We start from the raw sequence: 18,783 nt of genomic DNA, 5'->3' as shown, positions 1-18,783 counted from the left end.
AAACAGGTTTAAAACTTGCCCTGTTTAAGCCTGTTGGGTGCAGCACCGATTGTTTTCATTGCTACTGACACCACTCCAAATTTCCAAACAACAGAGCTACATGTTGAAATCAACCGGAAATCTCCTTTTAATATTAATGCTTTTCCTTTGCCAGGTCTATGAGTATATTCCCAAAAAAAGTGTGAGAGACTTTGCACCATTCACAGGAGAGCACTGTATAAATTCACAATCGGGTGTTTCATCATTGTCTCTCAGGTTTTAAGCCGAGGAGTTCGTCTTGTAACCGGTTGCCTAACAATGGCAATGCTGCTCAGGCCAGTAAGGAAGATGGCAAAAAGCTTCAGGTGGAACAGACAGGTGCAAAAGATCCCCTCTCCATCCCACACTATGCTTTTATAACCAAGATGATTTACAGTGCACAATTTAGCAAACCACCATAGTTTATGGAGAAAGCATTCAATAAGTTCCATTACATAACAAGCTCCATCACAGCTATGACAACAACATAGCAATCTGACTTTGTGCATGGTTCAAACACTTACAGCTATTAATCCTACAATAGGGAACCTGTCCTGAATTATTATCAGATAGGGTGGTTCCAGCTCTCTGTGTACCTAGACATTGTCTATTGCACTTCACATCAGCTGCGGTTTTCCCTAGCCTGGTGACTTACAAAAGGGCCAAATGAAGTGCACATGACTTGTAAACTGTCTATGGGGATTCCTTGTTGACTCCTTCCCAGTGCCTGCTCGGCTATAACTCCACTTTCATGTCCGTAGGCCGTTCCGTCATGAAGAGAAGTTCCTCCCTCACACGAGTAAGTGTGGGCAGAGCACAGACCCCCGCCAAACTCGATAAGGGGACAACGGATGATCAAGGTGGCTAGCATGAACAATCAGTTATAATTTTTCTCATGCCCTTATCTGCACCGCTCAGGCCTCCACTTTTGAATAACAAGCATGCTGCTGTGATGTTAACGGTTTGCTTGTTCTGAATTTGCTCGGTTTTAAAACCTTATCAACACTGTTGGCTACTAAGAGGTTCTGGGGATAACGCTTGGCTCATTTCAGTGTCATCCGCTATATAGGTCTATAAACTGGCTTCTTTTTGTGTTCTTTTTTTCTATATTCTCATCTAAATCTTCTCACTGACTGCTGAATTACCCCTAGGCAGCTGCTAAGCCTCTCTTAACTGTGTGTCTGTAATTTACTGGGAACACAGTACTCATTCCATGTATGCCTTAACCTTTCTGCTGTCTTAACCTACCAGATCCTGTGCCATGTTTCTCACTCACAGCTGATCTTTGTTTCAACCTTATTTTTTTTATTTTCAAGTGACAACATGGGAATGGTTTTGTTGTGTGCTGTGTCTGCACTAACACAGTCTAATTGTTTTGTTGTCACAAAGTGTTGTTTGTATTCTCCCTTCAAGATGACGTCATAGCTGGATTTCAGTCACTAGGCTTGTGCTAAAGTGTGGTGTGTGTCAGTGCCACCGTAGCACCCCCATAGCGCAGAATTGACCACAGCAACTCCAAGTGCAGTCTATGTATTGCCATTAACCACCAATGCTTTTGTTTGCCTAAAGCCATGTCAGCATCCGTGCAAAGGATGTAAAAATGTTCCTGTTCTGTATACGTGTTTGTTCTGTGTGGTTAGAGATAATATTACAACACAGCTACCATCATTCATACCAACTTAACTACTTCATATTTGCAAAACAACAATGTATTAATGTTATTTCATCCAAAATCTCACACATAACATGTTTTCATAACCATAACCTTATTTCAGACTAATAGCCCAGATTCTTAACACCTGGGTGCAGTGCACTCCAGAGCTGTGCTGCTATGCTCCAGGGGCTAGCACTCAACAGCTAACAAACAAGTCTGTCTGCAACAGATGTCTTCTCAGTAAGGGGCTCCAAAGGGAAATGTGTGGCTCTGTACTCTCCTTTTGAAGAGTTAGCATTTAGGGACATGTGGCAAAATCAACCTGTCAGCACTTAAACTCTTCTTCTGGTATGATGTCTACTTTGTGGCTTAGATAGCAACGACTGCCGAAGTGGAGAATTGTTAATTATTTCATCCCATGGAAGCAAGAGCTCCTGGCTTCTGCTGTGAAATTAATGTCCACCATTGTAGTTTCATAATATGCTGACTTGCTCAGAACTGACCATTTTTGGTCAGCCTCTTCATTTTAATCAATTTTGTCACCTTTTTATTAACCTTTAGAGATGTTTGCACTGCAGAAGCTAAAGAACTCTTGCCTGGTCAGTACACTTGCCCTATCACTTTTAGGTTTATTTCACTTCTCATCTTCCTACCCAATAACATTCCTCTGTCAACTTTGGGGTTCACTAATGGATTTTTCTTTCCCATCAGCACACCTCCCTCTACCTCAAGTAACCATTGATTTGACCTCATTGTCTACCTTGGCTACTGTTTTACTGATCTTCAGTTACCAGACAATCAGTCTTTGGTCTTTCTCAGCACTCTTCCATGGGTTCCTTTTCTTACTGTCTGTTACTGACTATCCTCGTTTTATTGAATATCACTGAAAGTGAACAGGATAAAGACAGTTGATAGGGGGCCCATGGAAGATTATTGAGACATAACCTTTGGTTGTTAATGTTGATTCTTTCCTGTTGGTTAAATCACATGGTGACCTTTCTAAACTTCATTGACCCCTCCCTACCCCCTTTCTTTGTTTTCCCTTCATCCCCATTCTTATCCACTCTTTCCTACTTGGCTCTTTGTTCTCTTTTTTTGGGTGATTTTTCGGCCGTGTAGCTCGCAGGCCACCGGCCGGCACTGTGGACGGAGGGGTCCTTAGTCGCCTGCTCACCCCCACCCAGGCCTCACTAGCTAGGAGCAGGAGCGCCGCCGCCCTGTCAGCTGAAGGAACAGATGCTCCAGGTAACCTAGGAGACCATAACAGAGAGGAAGGATGGCTAGATACAGACCCTGGTCCTCTCTACTTACTCTCATTTTATCAGTAGAAAGTCAGCCCAGTCACTCACTCCCAGTATCACTTCACTAGATCCAAGCTCATATTACAGTGCCCTTCTGCAGGCCGCTGTAGACTGCTGTGCTTTTGTGAATGGTGGCCTCTTGGCGGTGATGGTGGAATTACCAAAGTCACTGCACTGCTCCCTGTGTTTAAAATCAGCTATTGTAACGATCAGCTGTTTATGTATGTACAGGAATTATTTGCAGCAAAGTACACTCATGTGAGAGAGCATACAGTAGTACTCAGTAAATATTGACACACGCACGGGTCCAGCTCACATGCGCCCTCAGATCTGACACAATTGGCTGTTGTGTGCTGAGCTGAGCAGGGCTGACTTGGCTGGGAGCATTTCTCTGCATCTGAAGAACCTCAGGGTCCATGCTGGGAGATTTGCTCTAAGCTGCTTACCTGTTGGTTCTTGTTACGTCAGACTGAGACTCTTGTGCTATTGCATGTGTTCTGGTAGTGAGGCCAGGGGGCTGGGGACTCCAGTACACGTTGCTGAAATAGTAATCACTGCTATTTTTATAGAATATATGGGCTTAAAGTCACACAACTCTAATTCAGTACGTACCCATTCTGGCACTGCATTTTGGGCTGACAATTTTTAGTAAAATATGCTCTTAAGCCATTAAGGTGGAGTTTTACATCCCACCGATGGACTTGCATACCTTACAGTTTATGTGAACTGTTTCTGTGTGATGCAAGGATGGGAGTAATCTACATTACATATAAGGCAGCGGTTGAGGATATGTACATAGTCCCAGACCCAGCATAGACAACCCGTGATGTATCTCCTGACCTACACTGATGAGTACTGCATTTTTATTGTTTGCTAATTTTCTTTTTAAGATGGAAATAGCCGTACTGTAAAGCACTGACTCACTCCAAAGTTGCAACTGTATTTCCTGTTTTGGTTTAAGGTTGCGGTGTTTATTGATCGGCCATTACAAACCCATTAGCGGCTATAGATCTTCTGCTAAGTATAGCCCCAGTAGAAAGATGACACATCGCATTAGCATCAGTATCAGTGGTAGCTCATGGGTAGGGTAAATTTCATAGTCACCATTGCTGCTTAGTGTCCGGTCTGAATGAATTACAAAACACATTTGTGACCAGACCGTGGCAGGGAGAGTTCTTCAGGTCTCAGGATTATCATGGCTTATCTCTCAATCTGACACAGCAAGCTCATAGCCAATGGCCAACAGCCTTAATTGTCCTTGCTAACTACAGGCAACACTTAAACACTGTGGTAAGGACAGTTATAGTTATTAAACAGCTGACTTCTGATCTGAAGTTGGGAGAGTTACATTATGATGGCAGTAAGGACTGAATTAGAAAGATTGCAAATTACTTACATTTTTACACACAAACACAAACACTATGAACATTCATTGTGCGTTTAGTGTACTAATAAATCTGTGTGTTATGTGTCAGTGTGTATTGAAATGTTAGTGGTAGGTTTTGTGTAGTGTGTGCTGTGGTGCTTGTTGTTCAAGTTTGTTGTGTCCAGAGGCTTTGGCACCTGTGGAGTGTCTGTTTTTTTTTGTTTTTCTCTGCTGCTCATGTCTTGTGTAATCTCCAGTCCAATCAAAGCTTCAGAAATCAAGCTGTTGCCTGCCTAAAGTGCTACATCTAACAAATCGCTTTTTTGTGCTCTTGTCCCCATACAAAAACACTTCTGCATTTCTTTCAACCATCATCTGCCCTCCCTTCCTCTCTCTTTCTCTCCCTCTTCCCCTCTCTCCTTTTTCTCCACTCTCTTCATTCTTCTTTTCATTTGGCTTTTTGCTGCTTTGCTGCCCAACTCGGCCGATTATTACGCCTCCCATTGGTTGTGCTCCCCTGGCCCTGCGATGACTGTGTCCTTTACCAGAGTGTCACCTGTGTCCTCGCTCAGCCTCTGCCAGTCCCCTGCATCCACCAAGGGGACCTGTGCGCAGCCGCAGCATTGACCGGCAGAAGAGTAGCATGACCACCTCTGTGTCGGCCGACGGAGCCCTTGACCCTTCGCTGGTGAGAACACGTTTGCGTCAGACATTTACTAAAGAAATGTATAACGGTGTTAATGATCTGAAGTAAATACTTAAATTTCCTTCCTGTTCCCACCGCCTTAAGCTGCATTTTTGTATCCTCAACTAAATATATGTATCTTATATGGCTATGCAAGTATAAATACTTAGCATACATGTATGTATAACCACAGTGCATGCGATAGCTGGCAGACTTTTATTTTTTCCAAGAGGAGGTCAATTTGCCTGTGCAGTACTGGAAGGGAAAGATGCTTTGGATGCATACAAATTTGTGTTGAAAAACCCTGTTATAACATCATACCTCTTCGTTAGATTTTAAGGATATCTCATTTGAGAATTGTCTTAATTAATTTGTGAAAAAAGGTTATGTGTTAGTGAATTATTTTCAGTCCTGTGTCAGAACATCAGTTTCCATTTACTCATGGAGTAATCTGACTTTAGATGGTGTCTTCTAATCTTGTCCACAACTGAGTACAGTTTAATATTGTCTGTTTATTTATCGCAAGTGCTATCATTATAGCCATATTCAACAACGGCATTGCATATTTTCCTAATATCATGCAGCCCTACAGTGGACACAGATTTAATAGTTTTTTAGCTTTGGAAGAGCGAAATACTTTATGACAGCACACAGATGTTTTAAGTGCGTTCCTTCCAAAATTAAAATTAAATGAATAAAATTGTTGGGAAAAATAAGTAGATGGCACCAAATCCATCCATCCATCTTTGTCTGCTTATCCGGTATGGCACCAAATGCTTTGATTTATATGCACGTATCCGGCTACATTTGCCTGTCAAAGTACTATGACAGGATGCTAACTATAGGGAAATGTTGTTCCTCCAGCTGTTCTTTAAACATCTGCTAGTCACTCATAATATCAACTTGTTTAGACGTTGCCGAAATGTTATTCTACCTACTGCTACTCATAAGTGATGTCTTTGATGTTCTCATTTGGTGTCCAGTCGTGCCTGGCTCTCACTCTCTCACAACCCGCCTGTCCTCCTCTTCCTCTGTGGCTGTGAAGGGCGTCATTGTCGTAGCACGAGACAAAGGGATCCACAGTGGCCTTATTATGGACAGATCAGACCATGCAAAGCAGACCCCACCCTTACCCTAGGCCCTAATGTCAAGGCCTTTTACTTTCCTCACCATTTCCACGTCTTTTCTCCTCCAATTGCACAGATTTGTGTGGAAATAATTGAATTCATAGAAAACAAATTCACAGCCTATCACTCAGGCAGGGCCAGACACTTTGGTTAAATTGTGTCTTTCATGTCAGCTAAGTTAGGCTGCCTGCCCACAGTGGGCATTAACCAATAATCATCTAAATGTATTTAAGAAAACAAATTTAAGGGTGCTAACTGTAGGTCTTCTGCAAGGTTCCTCTCTTTCCTTATTAATGGATATTATGAGGGGTTTAGGGTTGTGCTGGTAAAGTACAGTAAATGGCTGTTACTGCTGTGTTTTTGAGATGACTTCTGGACCTTTCTTTCTACACAAACTGTCTATATACTGTTCTTGCTCCAATGTTATATTGACATCAATAGGATATTAATGTGTTGTCCTTACTATGAAACTGTACGGCAATTGCATGTATACTGTCTTGCTTTTCCTCCCCTCCCCAAAAAAGGTTTGTTAAGCTGTGTGATCAAAGTTAAAACTATAGGAGCAGTTTTTCTTACATTGAAACATAAAATGCATTGTATCTCATTATTACTTGGCATTCAGTACTAAAGTCTTGAGAAAGGTAGTGTACTGTTTGTGTCTGTCTGAGAGTCACATGGTTGGCCTTGCTGTTCTCCCTGTCATGTTTAAGCGCCAAACATAGCCCAGGTGCATTGAAAATAGATTTGATAAAACCTGACCCTTTGCTTCTTCACACCAGGATTGTGTCAGTGTTTAAAATTCCAGTTACTAAAAGTTAAATCAGTTAAATTATCCTTTTTCATTTTAGTTAAAGTTACTCCGTTATAATAGGCACCCTTGTTTTGTGAATTCCGTCAAGGTCAACATTATGGTTCACAAAATCATTATTGTATTTCTGCGAACCAAAATATATACATATACTTATACTTTTTCTGACTTTTTACTAGTTTTTGGGCCACTTTTTCTAAGGCTATAAGCACAAGTAAATCCTGCTTCATTTTAAGGAATCATATGCCAAAATGTTGGAAAAATGCAGACCAACAGGTTGTAGTGAATACTTATTAGGGTTGTGGATTGATCAATACAACTTAGTTATATGATGCAACATGTTATATATTCAACTGTTTTTCACATGACCCAATAATATTTAATTAACAATGACAATAGGACAACTTGGAGTTCTTAGCATGATCCTTGTTCAGTGACTCTCATAAATGACTTCCTCACTTCTGTCCCATTGCTGTGGAACAACAGAAGGACAAGCAGTTTACATCGCCTGGAGGGCAACGTCCCGCCTCCCCATCTACTACCATGGGACGCAACCGTTCACCATCCCCAGCCCCCAATCCAGCCCCAAAGAGGACCCCCTCCCCAACAGCATCCAAGTATGACTACAAGTCTTTTCCAATACAGATTTAGTGATGTTTACTCTAGGATGGATGCAGCTTTTCATTTTGATTTCATTAGAAAACACAAAAAGAAACAACTCACACTTTGTTTCTTACAGGCAAAATCCTAAGACACGCCCACCCTCACCGAGTGCAATGAAACAGCGCCCCCCATCCCCCCAGCCTATGTCAGCCAAACCTCCACCTATCCAGAAACCAGCTCTCACTCCAACAGGGGCCTCCACCTTGCGAAAAAGGGACTCCAAGTCCAAGGAACTGTGTCCGATCCAGGCTGTGTCTCAACAGTCCTCTGATTCCAGCAAGACCAAAGAGAAAGATGGTGAGCAATTCTCAGTGATAAGCATGCAGTTAACAAAATAAATGTTTTATTTACTTTAAAATATATCTAACACTATAGAAGGTCTTTCACATTAGTGCAACACATGTAAAACGGGTCCATCTAAATGCAGACTTAACTATCATGGTCAGCTGTCAGATATTAATTAGTCAGTACCAATATTTGCCAAGGGCGATCTTTATTCTGGCAACCAGGATATTTGCACCGGTGCATCGAGACATGCTGTCAATTTCAGAGAGGGAAGTGATCCAGCGAGACAACTTTTTCATCTCAACTAAATAAATATTACTGAAGGTCTTTGCCGTTGGGGTCCTAACCTAATTACACTCCCAAAAAATATAATTTCATTCAGTCATATATTTTTACTTGTTTCTAGATCATCACCTATGAATAATTGGATGTCCCTTAATCTTTTGCAAGTAAAGATCGATCCTACACAAAGGCTTCTTGCAAGTCATCCTCCACATGTTCATTGTCCATACACTTGTTACATTTAATCTTCACACTATTCATACTGAACCAAGGGAGTGCTAAAGTAATTTAAGGGAGGAAATTAAACAGCGCTCTTGAGCTCAAAAGAAATTGCTCTGGGTGTGTTTTTCTTAATCAATTGTTACTTTTAGTGTCTCACAGTTATAAATTGTTACTTTAAGAAAAAAAATCCTCTGTGATCATGGTTTAATACTGCTTCAAGGAGCAGTCAGTTTGGTTTGAAGATAATAGAATAGTATCATCTATTTTAATAGAGAGACCATATAGAGAATTGTGTCTGTGTATGTTTGTGTGCGGCAAACTGACGTGGCAGGAGCTCAGATTGCAACAAATCTCAGTGGAGCAGGAGACTTATTAAGTTCCAGCTGGAGTCACATCCTGTTACAGATCTGTGTTGTTGCTGCTACCACCTTCTGGAGAGACTTATGCTCTGCACGATAAAATAGCTTAGTAATGGTAATAATACTACATGCAACCGGGAAAGACTGCCATCTACTGTATCTATTCTAAATTGTTGTAGTTGGCACAGTTTAGGTGAACTTTATATCTTTAGAAATGTATGAAAACATAAAATACTTAATCCCTGTATATGTAATTTGATATCATCCTAACAAAAATCTTGATATGATCAATTGAGAATATATTTCTAGAAAAATAATCAGAGGTTTTTGATTTATCAACCAAATAACCAGCTGATTTTGATTTTATCAGAAATAAATCACAATATATTTTCATGTAGCAGTCCTGCTCATCAGTTTGCAACATTATCTACCGGAGACTAGTACACTGAGAGTGATTAAAGGCATAAATACTATTATAAATGAAATGGCAAAAGCTAGGACAACGGACAAATTGATTTCATCTCATGGTATGTATTATCATATTGCTCAAGCCCATGTACTGTATGTGACTGTGTTCCCACGGAGTTCTTTCAAAGAGCACAGAGAAGATCATGTGAAAGTCACACAACTCTGTATCAGGCGGATTTTTTCTCTATACTGGTTCTGTCTTTCTCTGTCACGGCCAACCTCCTCAAACAGTCTGGCTTTCTTTCCTCTCCCAGTCATCATTCCCCAGTCACTGGTGGGGGGCCTATGATTTTGAGAAATAGGGGGACAGGGTGCTAAAGTGCTAAGCATATTTTCTATATTGTCTTTCCATCTATCAGACTCTAAAGCCTCAACGGGCACCAACTCGGCCGCTGAGGCAGCCAAGATCCTGGCGGAGAACCGCAGACTGATGCGAGAGCAGAAAGAGAGAGAGGAGCTGCTCAGGATACAGAGGGAGGAAGAGGAGAAGTAAGATCATTGGAATTGTTCTTTAAACCTATTATTCTCATTGCCTGAAAAAATGATTTATTACAATTTTGTCATCATTTTGTGTATGACAGTAATGCACCAGATATGATAAGAACAAAGTACCATTGACTGTTTGTTTAATCTCCCAGGCTGAGAAAGGAAGAAGAGATACGTTTAGCGGAAGAGGCACGACTGAAACGCCTAGAGGAGGAGAAGAAACTTGCAGAGGAAAGGAAAATTAAAGACGAGGAAGATGCTCGCCTAGCCGAGGAGGAGCGGGTGAGAATGGCAGAAGAGGAGGCAGTGAAACAGGCCGAGCTCCAGAAGGAACGGGAGGAGGCTGAGGCCAAGGCCCTGGAGGAGGCAGAGAGAGTCCGTCTGGAGAGAGAGCGCATCATGCAGCAGAACCAGCAAGAACGAATGGAGAGGAAGAAGGTACGGCTAGACTGATGGAGAATTTAGATGAGATAATACTGTATTCATCCCACAATGGGGAAATTCCCTTGTTACAGCAATAGTTTTACACAGTAAAAAGCAAACCAACCAACAACAGGCAAACAACAGACAATGAGCAAAAAGTACTGAATAAATGTAAAGTGGTATCACATAAAAGGTATTATAAAGTGGGGTAGCCATAGTATGAAAAATATTGCAATGTAAGTAATCACTTTCTCTTTATGTCGCTTAATCATCAAGACCTAGATCAAAATATATATATATATATATATATATATATATATATAATTTTTTTCTCAGTGTAGCCTCATTGTGTAGATCTCCATGAGACATGTTATTTACAAAGATATACTCTTTTTCCATTTTAGAGAATTGAAGAGATAATGAAGAGAACAAGAAAAGCGGAGCAAAATGACTTGAAGGTGAGCTCACATTCATTCAGCCTACATAGAACATCATCTACACTGAGTGTATGTTAACACGCTGTTTGGGTCTCCTGCGTAGAGAGATGGTGATAAACAGGACGAGGGAGACGAGGGAGACGAGGGGGACGAGGCAGACGAGGCAGACGAGGCAGACGAGGCAGACGAGGCAGACGAGGCAGACGAGGCAGAGGACTATGAAACCCAGAGTAAGTGTTCTCATCCCAGAGCTATCACACTGTTGGCAGGTTCAGGATATCAGAGTCCATGAAGATTTATGCATCACTGCATTGAATGTGGTATTTTTTCACAAAGAATGAATAAAATACCTCTTTGTGGTTGTTTGTGAATGCTCCACCCAATTGACTTGTTTCTGTGAATTTACATAATTTTCAACGTCATCACTCCATTGACGTCGTAGGCCAGACAGATGACATCGGCATGGACGATGACAAAAATGAGAGTAGTTTGTCCTTTGGTGAGCCAGTGGCACAACGAGAGGAGCCCCTGGGCAGCGTGAACGGAAAAGCAGAGACGGACGACAAGGAGAATAACAACGGCATAAGCACAGATGAGACTCAGGCAGTAAGGTACGATTGAAGACAAGATAAAGAGTAACTCACAATAACTGCTCAGAGTGGTGCTGACAATATTGTTAACTGCTGAACCACTTTCCTAAACGTCTCCTTCTACCCCACCCCCCCAGTCCAGTCCCTAAGGGCCGCCTTGTTGAGGGCTCAGAGTTCCTGAATGAGCAGGACTCCGCCAAGGTGGGGTTGGTCTCAGGTCTCAACGGTAAATCCAACCAGTGGAGCTTTGAAGAACTCATTGACCTCAACGTTCACTCCAAGACTCGGCCCCTCATTGAGGCAGAGGACTGTAACCAGGTCTTGATCAACTGTGACGGAAGCTCAGATGGGACCAGGGTAGCCTTTGAGGACAAGGGAACCCCCGTCAACACCCTGCATTCCCCTAATCAGCCCATAGAAGCTCTGTCAGGTAAGAAATAATTTATACATATTCATCTATTAGACAGTTTTGACTGTCTTATTAAAGATGGACCATAATTGTTTCCTCCTGTGTCTCTGTAGAGATTTGATGCTGCAGCCGTTGCTGAGAAGCCTCTTACTGTTGCACTTGTAAAGTTCCTGTCCAGCTGAGCTCCTTAAAGAAAGTCCTCTACCAGTTCCAAACATCTTCCTCCTCTTTCTCCTTATCCTCTTCCGGAGGGAGGAGCACAAGGTGAAGTGGAAAGATCACCCCAAGTGCTACATTTGCACCCCACATTATGAGGAAAAAAATATATTAAAACAAATTTATAAAGATATAAAAAATATGCTTCAGGGAAAGTCAATATATTCCTTCAAAGTGCTCGCTTCAGGTCTCTTTCCTCTTTCTCTTGTGTTTAGTTCTCCAGATTTGTTTTTGTCTATGTTGTGTCCAAATTTGATGATGTTTTTTAAGAGTTGTCTTTGTCAGGGGTGCATTTGTTGTAATTTATTAATTTTTTTTCTTTTGTTATTGTAATTATTGTTATATGTTTAGACTTTTGTTTTCTCTTTTAAGAGAATGTTCCAGAACACATTAAGCTGTGTGAATTGAATATTCTGAGTTAAAGGAAGGAGCGTTAATCCATTCTGTTCTGCCGGGCTTTGGTGTGGCTAGCTACCCAGGTTTCGCATGTGATTCATCTAAATTGACTTGACCGGCTGCCGTTTGCAGCATCCAGCAATATGGCCTTACCATTTTTCCCCCAACTTCTAATTTTTAAATGTGAATATTATAAATGGCTTGTGCTGAAGCTAATACATGCACAGTTTAGTCCGTCATGTGCATACACATGGGACTGGATCTCGTTATCATACTTTACTTCACTTCATAGAGCTCTGTCTTCTCATTGTCTCCCATTTTCTCTCACCGCACGTTTCCATCTCTGGCCTGTAGAGGGCGTCAGGAGCACAACTCCAACTGTTACATTTAAAGCTGAATAGTGTTGAGATTAATTCACAACACTGTAGTGAATTGACATGTTCAGTGATGTTTTTTCTGCAGTCTGTTCATTTAGGGCTCACTTAGTTTTTTTTTTATTTTGCATATGTACAGTATATAGAATTTATGTTTACTAACAACATCATTGTAATTTACGCCAGAATCTGAGTTGCATTCAATTTTAGTCTATTCTCCACCGACTGCATCTGCACCACACAACTGTTGAATAACCATAAATGCAACATACTACCTTAACAGGTGAAGTCCATTAGTTTAATTCAAAGCTGCCTCTGAGCTTCTTAAGCTGGTATGTTTGTTACTGAATTGACCTTGAATGTTCGGCTAAAACTAAAAATCCGGTTTCCACTTGTCTGGTTTTAATTCGAGTTTTGCCAACACATCCGCACAAACTTTTCCATCCATCCCTCTGTCTGTGCAGCCCTTAAATCAGTTATGTTTATTAACCGGCTTTCAAAAATTCCCAACACACTAGCTGCTACATCTGACAAAATGCATTTCAATTATTTTGTATAATATAAAATTTGGCTGTTTCTTTATATATGAAAATACATTTTTACAAATATTTAAGTGTTATTGTGTTATGTATATAAGCAGTATTAGGCAAATGAAGCCATGTTTAGGAGTGGTGTCAAGATGTGGATAATTGAAGTCTCTGTCTATGTGGCTGTGCTATAATACGTTAGGTTTCTGTTCGACTCGTGGCCTGTGACATTGTAGTCAGGTTACATTTAGGGCAGCCTGGAAAAATTTACATACAGCCCTCTTCCACATGATGTCTGCAACAATTAGGGGGCCAAGTGGTGACCCACTTTATGTTTCTCAATATCTGGTGTGTGTATGTGTGTGAAGGCTGTAGCACCATATCCCCAAGCCCTAATTCTGAATATGAGACTAAACAAGTTGACATTTTGATGGAGTTGTTACAGCCCTCAGAAACATGTCTGACCCATGATCAGAGTAAAGGCTGTGCCGCTTTATGATGCTTTTAATGTCATCAAAATATATTTTATAATATGTCAAAGGATGTGGGGATGTTGGATAGTTATAGTAGGCATGTCAGCTCAGGTCTTAACTATTCTACTTTGTAGTATGAGGCAGGGCACATCCACCAAACAAAATATGACACGAGTCAGACTTTTTTTTCTGACTTTTCTGAATATTTCATGAACTGTATTGAAATCTTGAAATTCCCTGTGCTTGAATAGTCTGAGCACGAGGTTTGTGGACCTTGATTTTTGCCTTGTTCTCTGCTGGTTAACTAAAATATATTTGTACATAAAGACTAGGGGCTTTAGATCTTAGCTTTGATTAATAAGCTCAAAGAATGTAACAGACTACATAAACCGTCCACCATTATTTACCATGTCTCTCAGAGCTGTCGGCTTTTTGACTTTCATCTATTACTCAGTAAGAAAACCAGAGACTTTTTGCACTGTCACAAATTACTCTCTATGTTTAATGAATGGTTACCGAGGAGTAGCTTTACTGTACAGTAAAAAAAAAAAGTAATTTGTCTCATTCATAACCCAAGACCTGCCTATACCCAAACCTTTCCTACTCCTTCTTCCACTCATGAGTAGGACCTGTTGAAGCTGCTGCTTGAACAGATAATGTATCTGTTCCAGGTCCTGCTGCATCTTTGAGGGCTCAAGTACATAGCTGACTGCTCTTAATCCTCAACATTGTCTATAACAATAGGATAGAACGGTGCCTTAGATTTGGATTTAGTATTTTTATTGTATCACAGTTAACTAAGAAAGCTTGTCCTTACCTCGGCCTCGACAATCAGTCTACCTGACTAGGGCGACTTTGTGAATATGAATATTTCTCTGGAAGATTTACAAACCTAACAACGCCCTATCCATAAGATTTGTACTGTAAATATATCTAGTGTACTGAAATGATACAAACTGTTTAAAACCAATAAAGTCTTGCAAAAATACTCCTTTGCCATGTTTTCAATTTCTTGCTGTAGAGAAATAAGAGACTTCACATCACTTCCTCCTTTTATTCTTGTTTTACATTTACAAGTCTTGATTACACGAGCAGTTTATATTTCAGCATGAATCTCAAAGACCTACTTTTAAAGTCACTCACATTTTTAAAAATTCTGATAATTCGTGAATGATGATTAATTAAAGCTCGTATGTATAAGCAGCAGTATGCAAGTAAAAGCATATTATTTTCTAAAATATTCCAGTAAGGCACTAAAACTGCAACAAATCTGCATTAGATTAGACTAATAGTGCACATCACAATCCCACAAAAATTCTGTTGCCATGTTAGTATCCAACACTGAAATAAGTTGCAATAATGTATATGTAGATAAATGAGTTAAGCTAGTGCATCTTTAGTTGAAATAACCTCTATAGTCTGTCAACCTTGTAAAGAGAAGTTTCACCAAAATTGTCATTTTTATGCTAATTTAGAAATTGAATATCATTTCTGTTGAGGCCTCAATTTCCCTCACAAAAAAAATGTGTTCTTTTGCAAATTAACAGTCTAAAAGTCAGTGTTGGTGCAATTCTACTTTAAACAGGTATTCTTATGCTCAACTGATTGTGCAGTTCACAACTTCTTAGCACAGTCGGGGCAGTGGATGTGATCGCCATTGATGACAAAGCGCTTGTTGGCCAGCGAGAGGCAGCACTTCTTGCAGTTGAAGCAGTACTCGTGCCAGGAGTATCCCTCATAGTTCACCACGTTGGTGCCATGGCCGAACCCTGCTGAGACAGACATCTGTCAGTCAGCAGCACAAGGATTTTAATTGTGCAAGATAGAATAGAAAATACAAACTTATTTTTTCATTAATCCCACCATCCTGTAAACATTCAAGATAATCATATTAACAAAAACATCTGTTTATGCTGCCCTGACCTGTGATTGGGTTCTTGCATCCGTGGCACTTCTTGGCCACATCGGTCTTGAAGCAGTCCACGCAGTAAACTTTGTTTTCATGTGAAGTGAAGCGAGCGCCTGCCAGAGTCTTACGGCAGGTGTGGCACACAAAACACTCGGAGTGCCAGGGCTGGTCCTGGTAGCTGATCCCTCCAGAAGAGATGGGCTTTTTGAGGGTCAGAGAAACACTGATCATAATCTCAAACACTACAAGGCTGGAATAGCATTCATTCTGCTGAAAGTGAACTGTCTGCACCACAGTTTTATTTTGTAATGACAGGACACCATGCGCTGTGCTTGTACCTGCTTGCAGTGGAAGCACTTCTTGGCAAACTTCTTGTCATGGCAGGGAGAACAGTAGATGTCATCACCCTTGGTCAGGAAGCTCTGTGTGCGGATCGGCTGCTTGCATTCAAAGCAGGTGAAGCACTCCTCGTGCCACACCTTGTTCTTGTACTCCACGTTTTGGGATCCTAAAACATAAAGGTAAATGTTATGTATAGTTTTAAATGATTTTTTTCTACACTGCATGAAAATAACATATCTTTCATCAGCGTGTAACACGTATGAGAAGCTTTATGATGCTGATGCTGATTGAAGTATCCAGGTTTTTTATGGTTGCGCCTTCCCAAAAATTGAAAAATTCTAGATGTGTTGTGCATGATGATTGATGATTTTAATACATTTCTCAAAATGTAATATATCTGGTATCTTTGGAAACTTTGGGATCACCAAAGAGAGGTTTAAATAGACGTCAGAAAATAGCAATATAAATGCTGATTGAATCAGTAAGAAAAGATTGCACAGATTTAGTCAACCTAAACTGAATGTAAAGAATCCCTGAATAATATCAAACCCACCTGGCATGACCACCTTGTAGCAGCCCTGGCACCGGTTGCCGTCCTCCCGGGAGCCACACTTGCCACACATTATCTTGCCATCATCCCGGGCACTGAAAGGCTCGCTGGCCAGCGGCTTGTAGCACTTGGCACAGCGGAAACAGTCCTCATGCCAGTAGCGGTTCTTATGGTGCAGCTCCTGAAACACAGAGAGGAGACTCGAGGTGAGCAGAGGTGCCCTCATTAGTTAGTCGACCTCATTTTAGACCTCATTAAAGTAGAGTTTGATTACCCATCATGTGGACTGAGGCTCAGGCCCAGAATACAGAACAAGCCCATGTGGCAGCCATTAGAGTGGAGATGAAGTGAACTGGGACGTGGTGAGCCATGAAGGAGTTAGGGGACTTAGGTGGTGGAAACGTGATGTAAAGTATTTAAGCCTCATTAGGGGTAATGACACATCTTTTTCACACATTCAACTGCCTGTGACAGAGTGGTGAGAGTATTTTAGAAGCAGCCGGATGACAGACAAGTTGTATAACATCTTAAGACTGAGAGCTCTGCGGACAGACAGATAGATACATCCTCACTTAATATCTGTGTTTGTATTAATCCAATAACATCCATAGTAGATATCTCAAAATTAAAAGTGGATAGGTCATGGTAAGAAAAAGCACATGTGATTGATGCTCATCAATGATGGCTGAATTCTATTCATTCTCTGTTGGCTCACTGTCACAGTCTCATGGCTTAAAGGGACACTTGAATAGAACAGAGCTATTGTTAGTGTAATTATACATAAGTCAAAATGTCTGCTGAGGAAACATCTACTGACTTGTTTTGGAGTCTTAGTTTAGTTTATTTATTTTCTCCAGCCATCTGTAACCCAACAGTCAATACACTGATAACATACACAAAATAACATTGTTGCTTTTACTTCAACAAGCAAAAATTTAAAAAAATGTACAGACAAGAAAAAAAAGAAAAAAGAATATATATAAATTATTCAATACTGTTAGTTTATTAACTGACTACAATATAAACCATGATAAACAAACATGTTTGAGTTAACATTTCTGTTCATCATTATTTATTATTATCATTATTTTTTTTTAGTTTCTTCTTAATTATTTATTTTTTTGGTCACTCTCTTCCTTACTCATTCATTCGTTTTCTTTCACTCAGACACATTGTGTTTTTTTCACCTTGGCATCAGCACCGATGGGGCGTTTGCACTCTGCACAGGTGTTGGCACAGAGCTTATCAAAGCACTTGGTGCACACGTGCTTTTCGTCCTTCTTCACATACTTCTTCCCGTGCAGGTTGTCCCGGCAGTAGTAGCAGTCGAAGCGATCCGTCATGGTGGAGCTGAGATAACTCCTGGCTCCTGCAGAAACACGAGAGGCTGTCAGACTTGCACAGCTCCTCTCCTCCCCACATGATGCTTCCTTGAGACACCCGACGGGGACAGTGTTGCCTTTTCTAACATACCCATGAATCTTTGAACAATGCAAGGCAATGAATACATTTATTTATATCACACTTACAACACCATATAGTTGATTTAAAGTGCTTTACAGCTTGGAGACAAAAACTATTCTCTCAAAAAGAATGAGAAACAAAAATGAGCATTTAATGACTGGAGTTTGGTGAACAGCAAAATGTTGCCCTAGGCAGATACTGTAAATCGGACCTCTGTACCTTAAAATGCAAAAAGGAATAAATAAATCTGTGCAGAATTCAGACAAAGTATATTTTCCGTGTTTTCCCTTTAACATTAGTAAGACACAGTGAGATGCAGCTCTAACAGCAGCATACCAAACTAATGAGAGAAGTGTGAGTGAGGTTAAAAAGCAGCCCACAGATGTCTGCTTGTTGTCTGCTTGCTTTCTGGCCTGCAGACGCTTTATCCAGCTCTCCCTGGAAAGCTTTGGTCCTATTATTAGACCGTAGAGCTCATTCCCCACCTTGAAGACCTCCTTCCCATGAGGCAAGCCCACACTCTTTCTATTTTTTCTGCATTTTGGCCAGGTCATTTTATTGGCTGTTAGTGTAAATACCAAGTTGCTTCTTCAATCATCAACATTCCTGTGTTCCCATCACAGGCGACGTCCACTGGGAGCTGATGGAGTAGTTTTCTGGAACAACTGTGCATATGGGTGGAGTGTAGATGCTTTATCTACATCACTTCTCTCTCACACAGGATGTCATGTGAACTTTAGCAAAAGTGATTCATATATCATTTTAATCCGGTAAGCACAAATGGAGGAAACAATGGGTGGAATGGCATTTTTGTCCTAGTAACCATAGGGACAAGGAAAATATTTATGAAAGGGGACTACAGCTATTTAAGTGGGATGCGGTAAAGAGATTAGCCTCCTGGAGCGTGGTATGTGCAACTGGTGTGTGTGTGTGTGTGTGTGTGTGTGTG

General features: G+C 40.8%; 2 protein-coding genes across 22 annotated transcripts in view; one reads left to right on the top strand and one right to left on the bottom strand.

Moving 5' to 3' along the window:
• map7d3 (MAP7 domain containing 3) overlaps positions 1 to 14,557 on the top strand; it is a 28,485-nt gene extending 13,928 nt beyond the window's left edge. For 4 of the 20 annotated variants that reach the window (XM_032527824.1, XM_032527814.1, XM_032527815.1 and 1 more), the window contains 13 exons: positions 256 to 357; positions 780 to 878; positions 2,792 to 2,917; positions 4,888 to 5,027; positions 7,446 to 7,576; positions 7,699 to 7,919; positions 9,598 to 9,727; positions 9,877 to 10,162; positions 10,552 to 10,605; positions 10,688 to 10,814; positions 11,027 to 11,195; positions 11,312 to 11,604; positions 11,697 to 14,557. In XM_032527824.1, coding sequence (XP_032383715.1) covers positions 256 to 357; positions 780 to 878; positions 2,792 to 2,917; positions 4,888 to 5,027; positions 7,446 to 7,576; positions 7,699 to 7,919; positions 9,598 to 9,727; positions 9,877 to 10,162; positions 10,552 to 10,605; positions 10,688 to 10,814; positions 11,027 to 11,195; positions 11,312 to 11,604; positions 11,697 to 11,704 — 1,886 coding nt within the window. In that variant the 3' untranslated portion in view covers positions 11,705 to 14,557. The remainder of the gene's footprint in view (positions 1 to 255; positions 358 to 779; positions 879 to 2,791; positions 2,918 to 4,887; positions 5,028 to 7,445; positions 7,577 to 7,698; positions 7,920 to 9,597; positions 9,728 to 9,876; positions 10,163 to 10,551; positions 10,606 to 10,687; positions 10,815 to 11,026; positions 11,196 to 11,311; positions 11,605 to 11,696) is intronic. The other 16 variants (XM_032527825.1, XM_032527820.1, XM_032527821.1 and 13 more) reach the window with 10 other exon arrangements.
• A 51-nt stretch (positions 14,558 to 14,608) lies between these two features.
• Positions 14,609 to 18,783, bottom strand: part of fhl1a (four and a half LIM domains 1a) — a 13,265-nt gene continuing 9,090 nt past the window's right edge. For both annotated transcript variants that reach the window (XM_032527899.1, XM_032527898.1), the window contains exons 2-6: positions 17,558 to 17,739; positions 16,374 to 16,551; positions 15,817 to 15,986; positions 15,493 to 15,679; positions 14,609 to 15,338 (exon numbers count right to left, since the gene is read on the bottom strand). In XM_032527899.1, the coding sequence (XP_032383790.1) occupies positions 15,184 to 15,338; positions 15,493 to 15,679; positions 15,817 to 15,986; positions 16,374 to 16,551; positions 17,558 to 17,713 (846 nt within the window). In that variant the 5' untranslated portion in view covers positions 17,714 to 17,739 and the 3' untranslated portion in view covers positions 14,609 to 15,183. The remainder of the gene's footprint in view (positions 15,339 to 15,492; positions 15,680 to 15,816; positions 15,987 to 16,373; positions 16,552 to 17,557; positions 17,740 to 18,783) is intronic.

This window comes from Etheostoma spectabile, chromosome 10, assembly GCF_008692095.1.
Source record: "Etheostoma spectabile isolate EspeVRDwgs_2016 chromosome 10, UIUC_Espe_1.0, whole genome shotgun sequence".
Lineage (NCBI taxonomy): Eukaryota > Metazoa > Chordata > Actinopteri > Perciformes > Percidae > Etheostoma > Etheostoma spectabile.
This window is presented reverse-complemented; position numbering and strand designations above follow the sequence as displayed.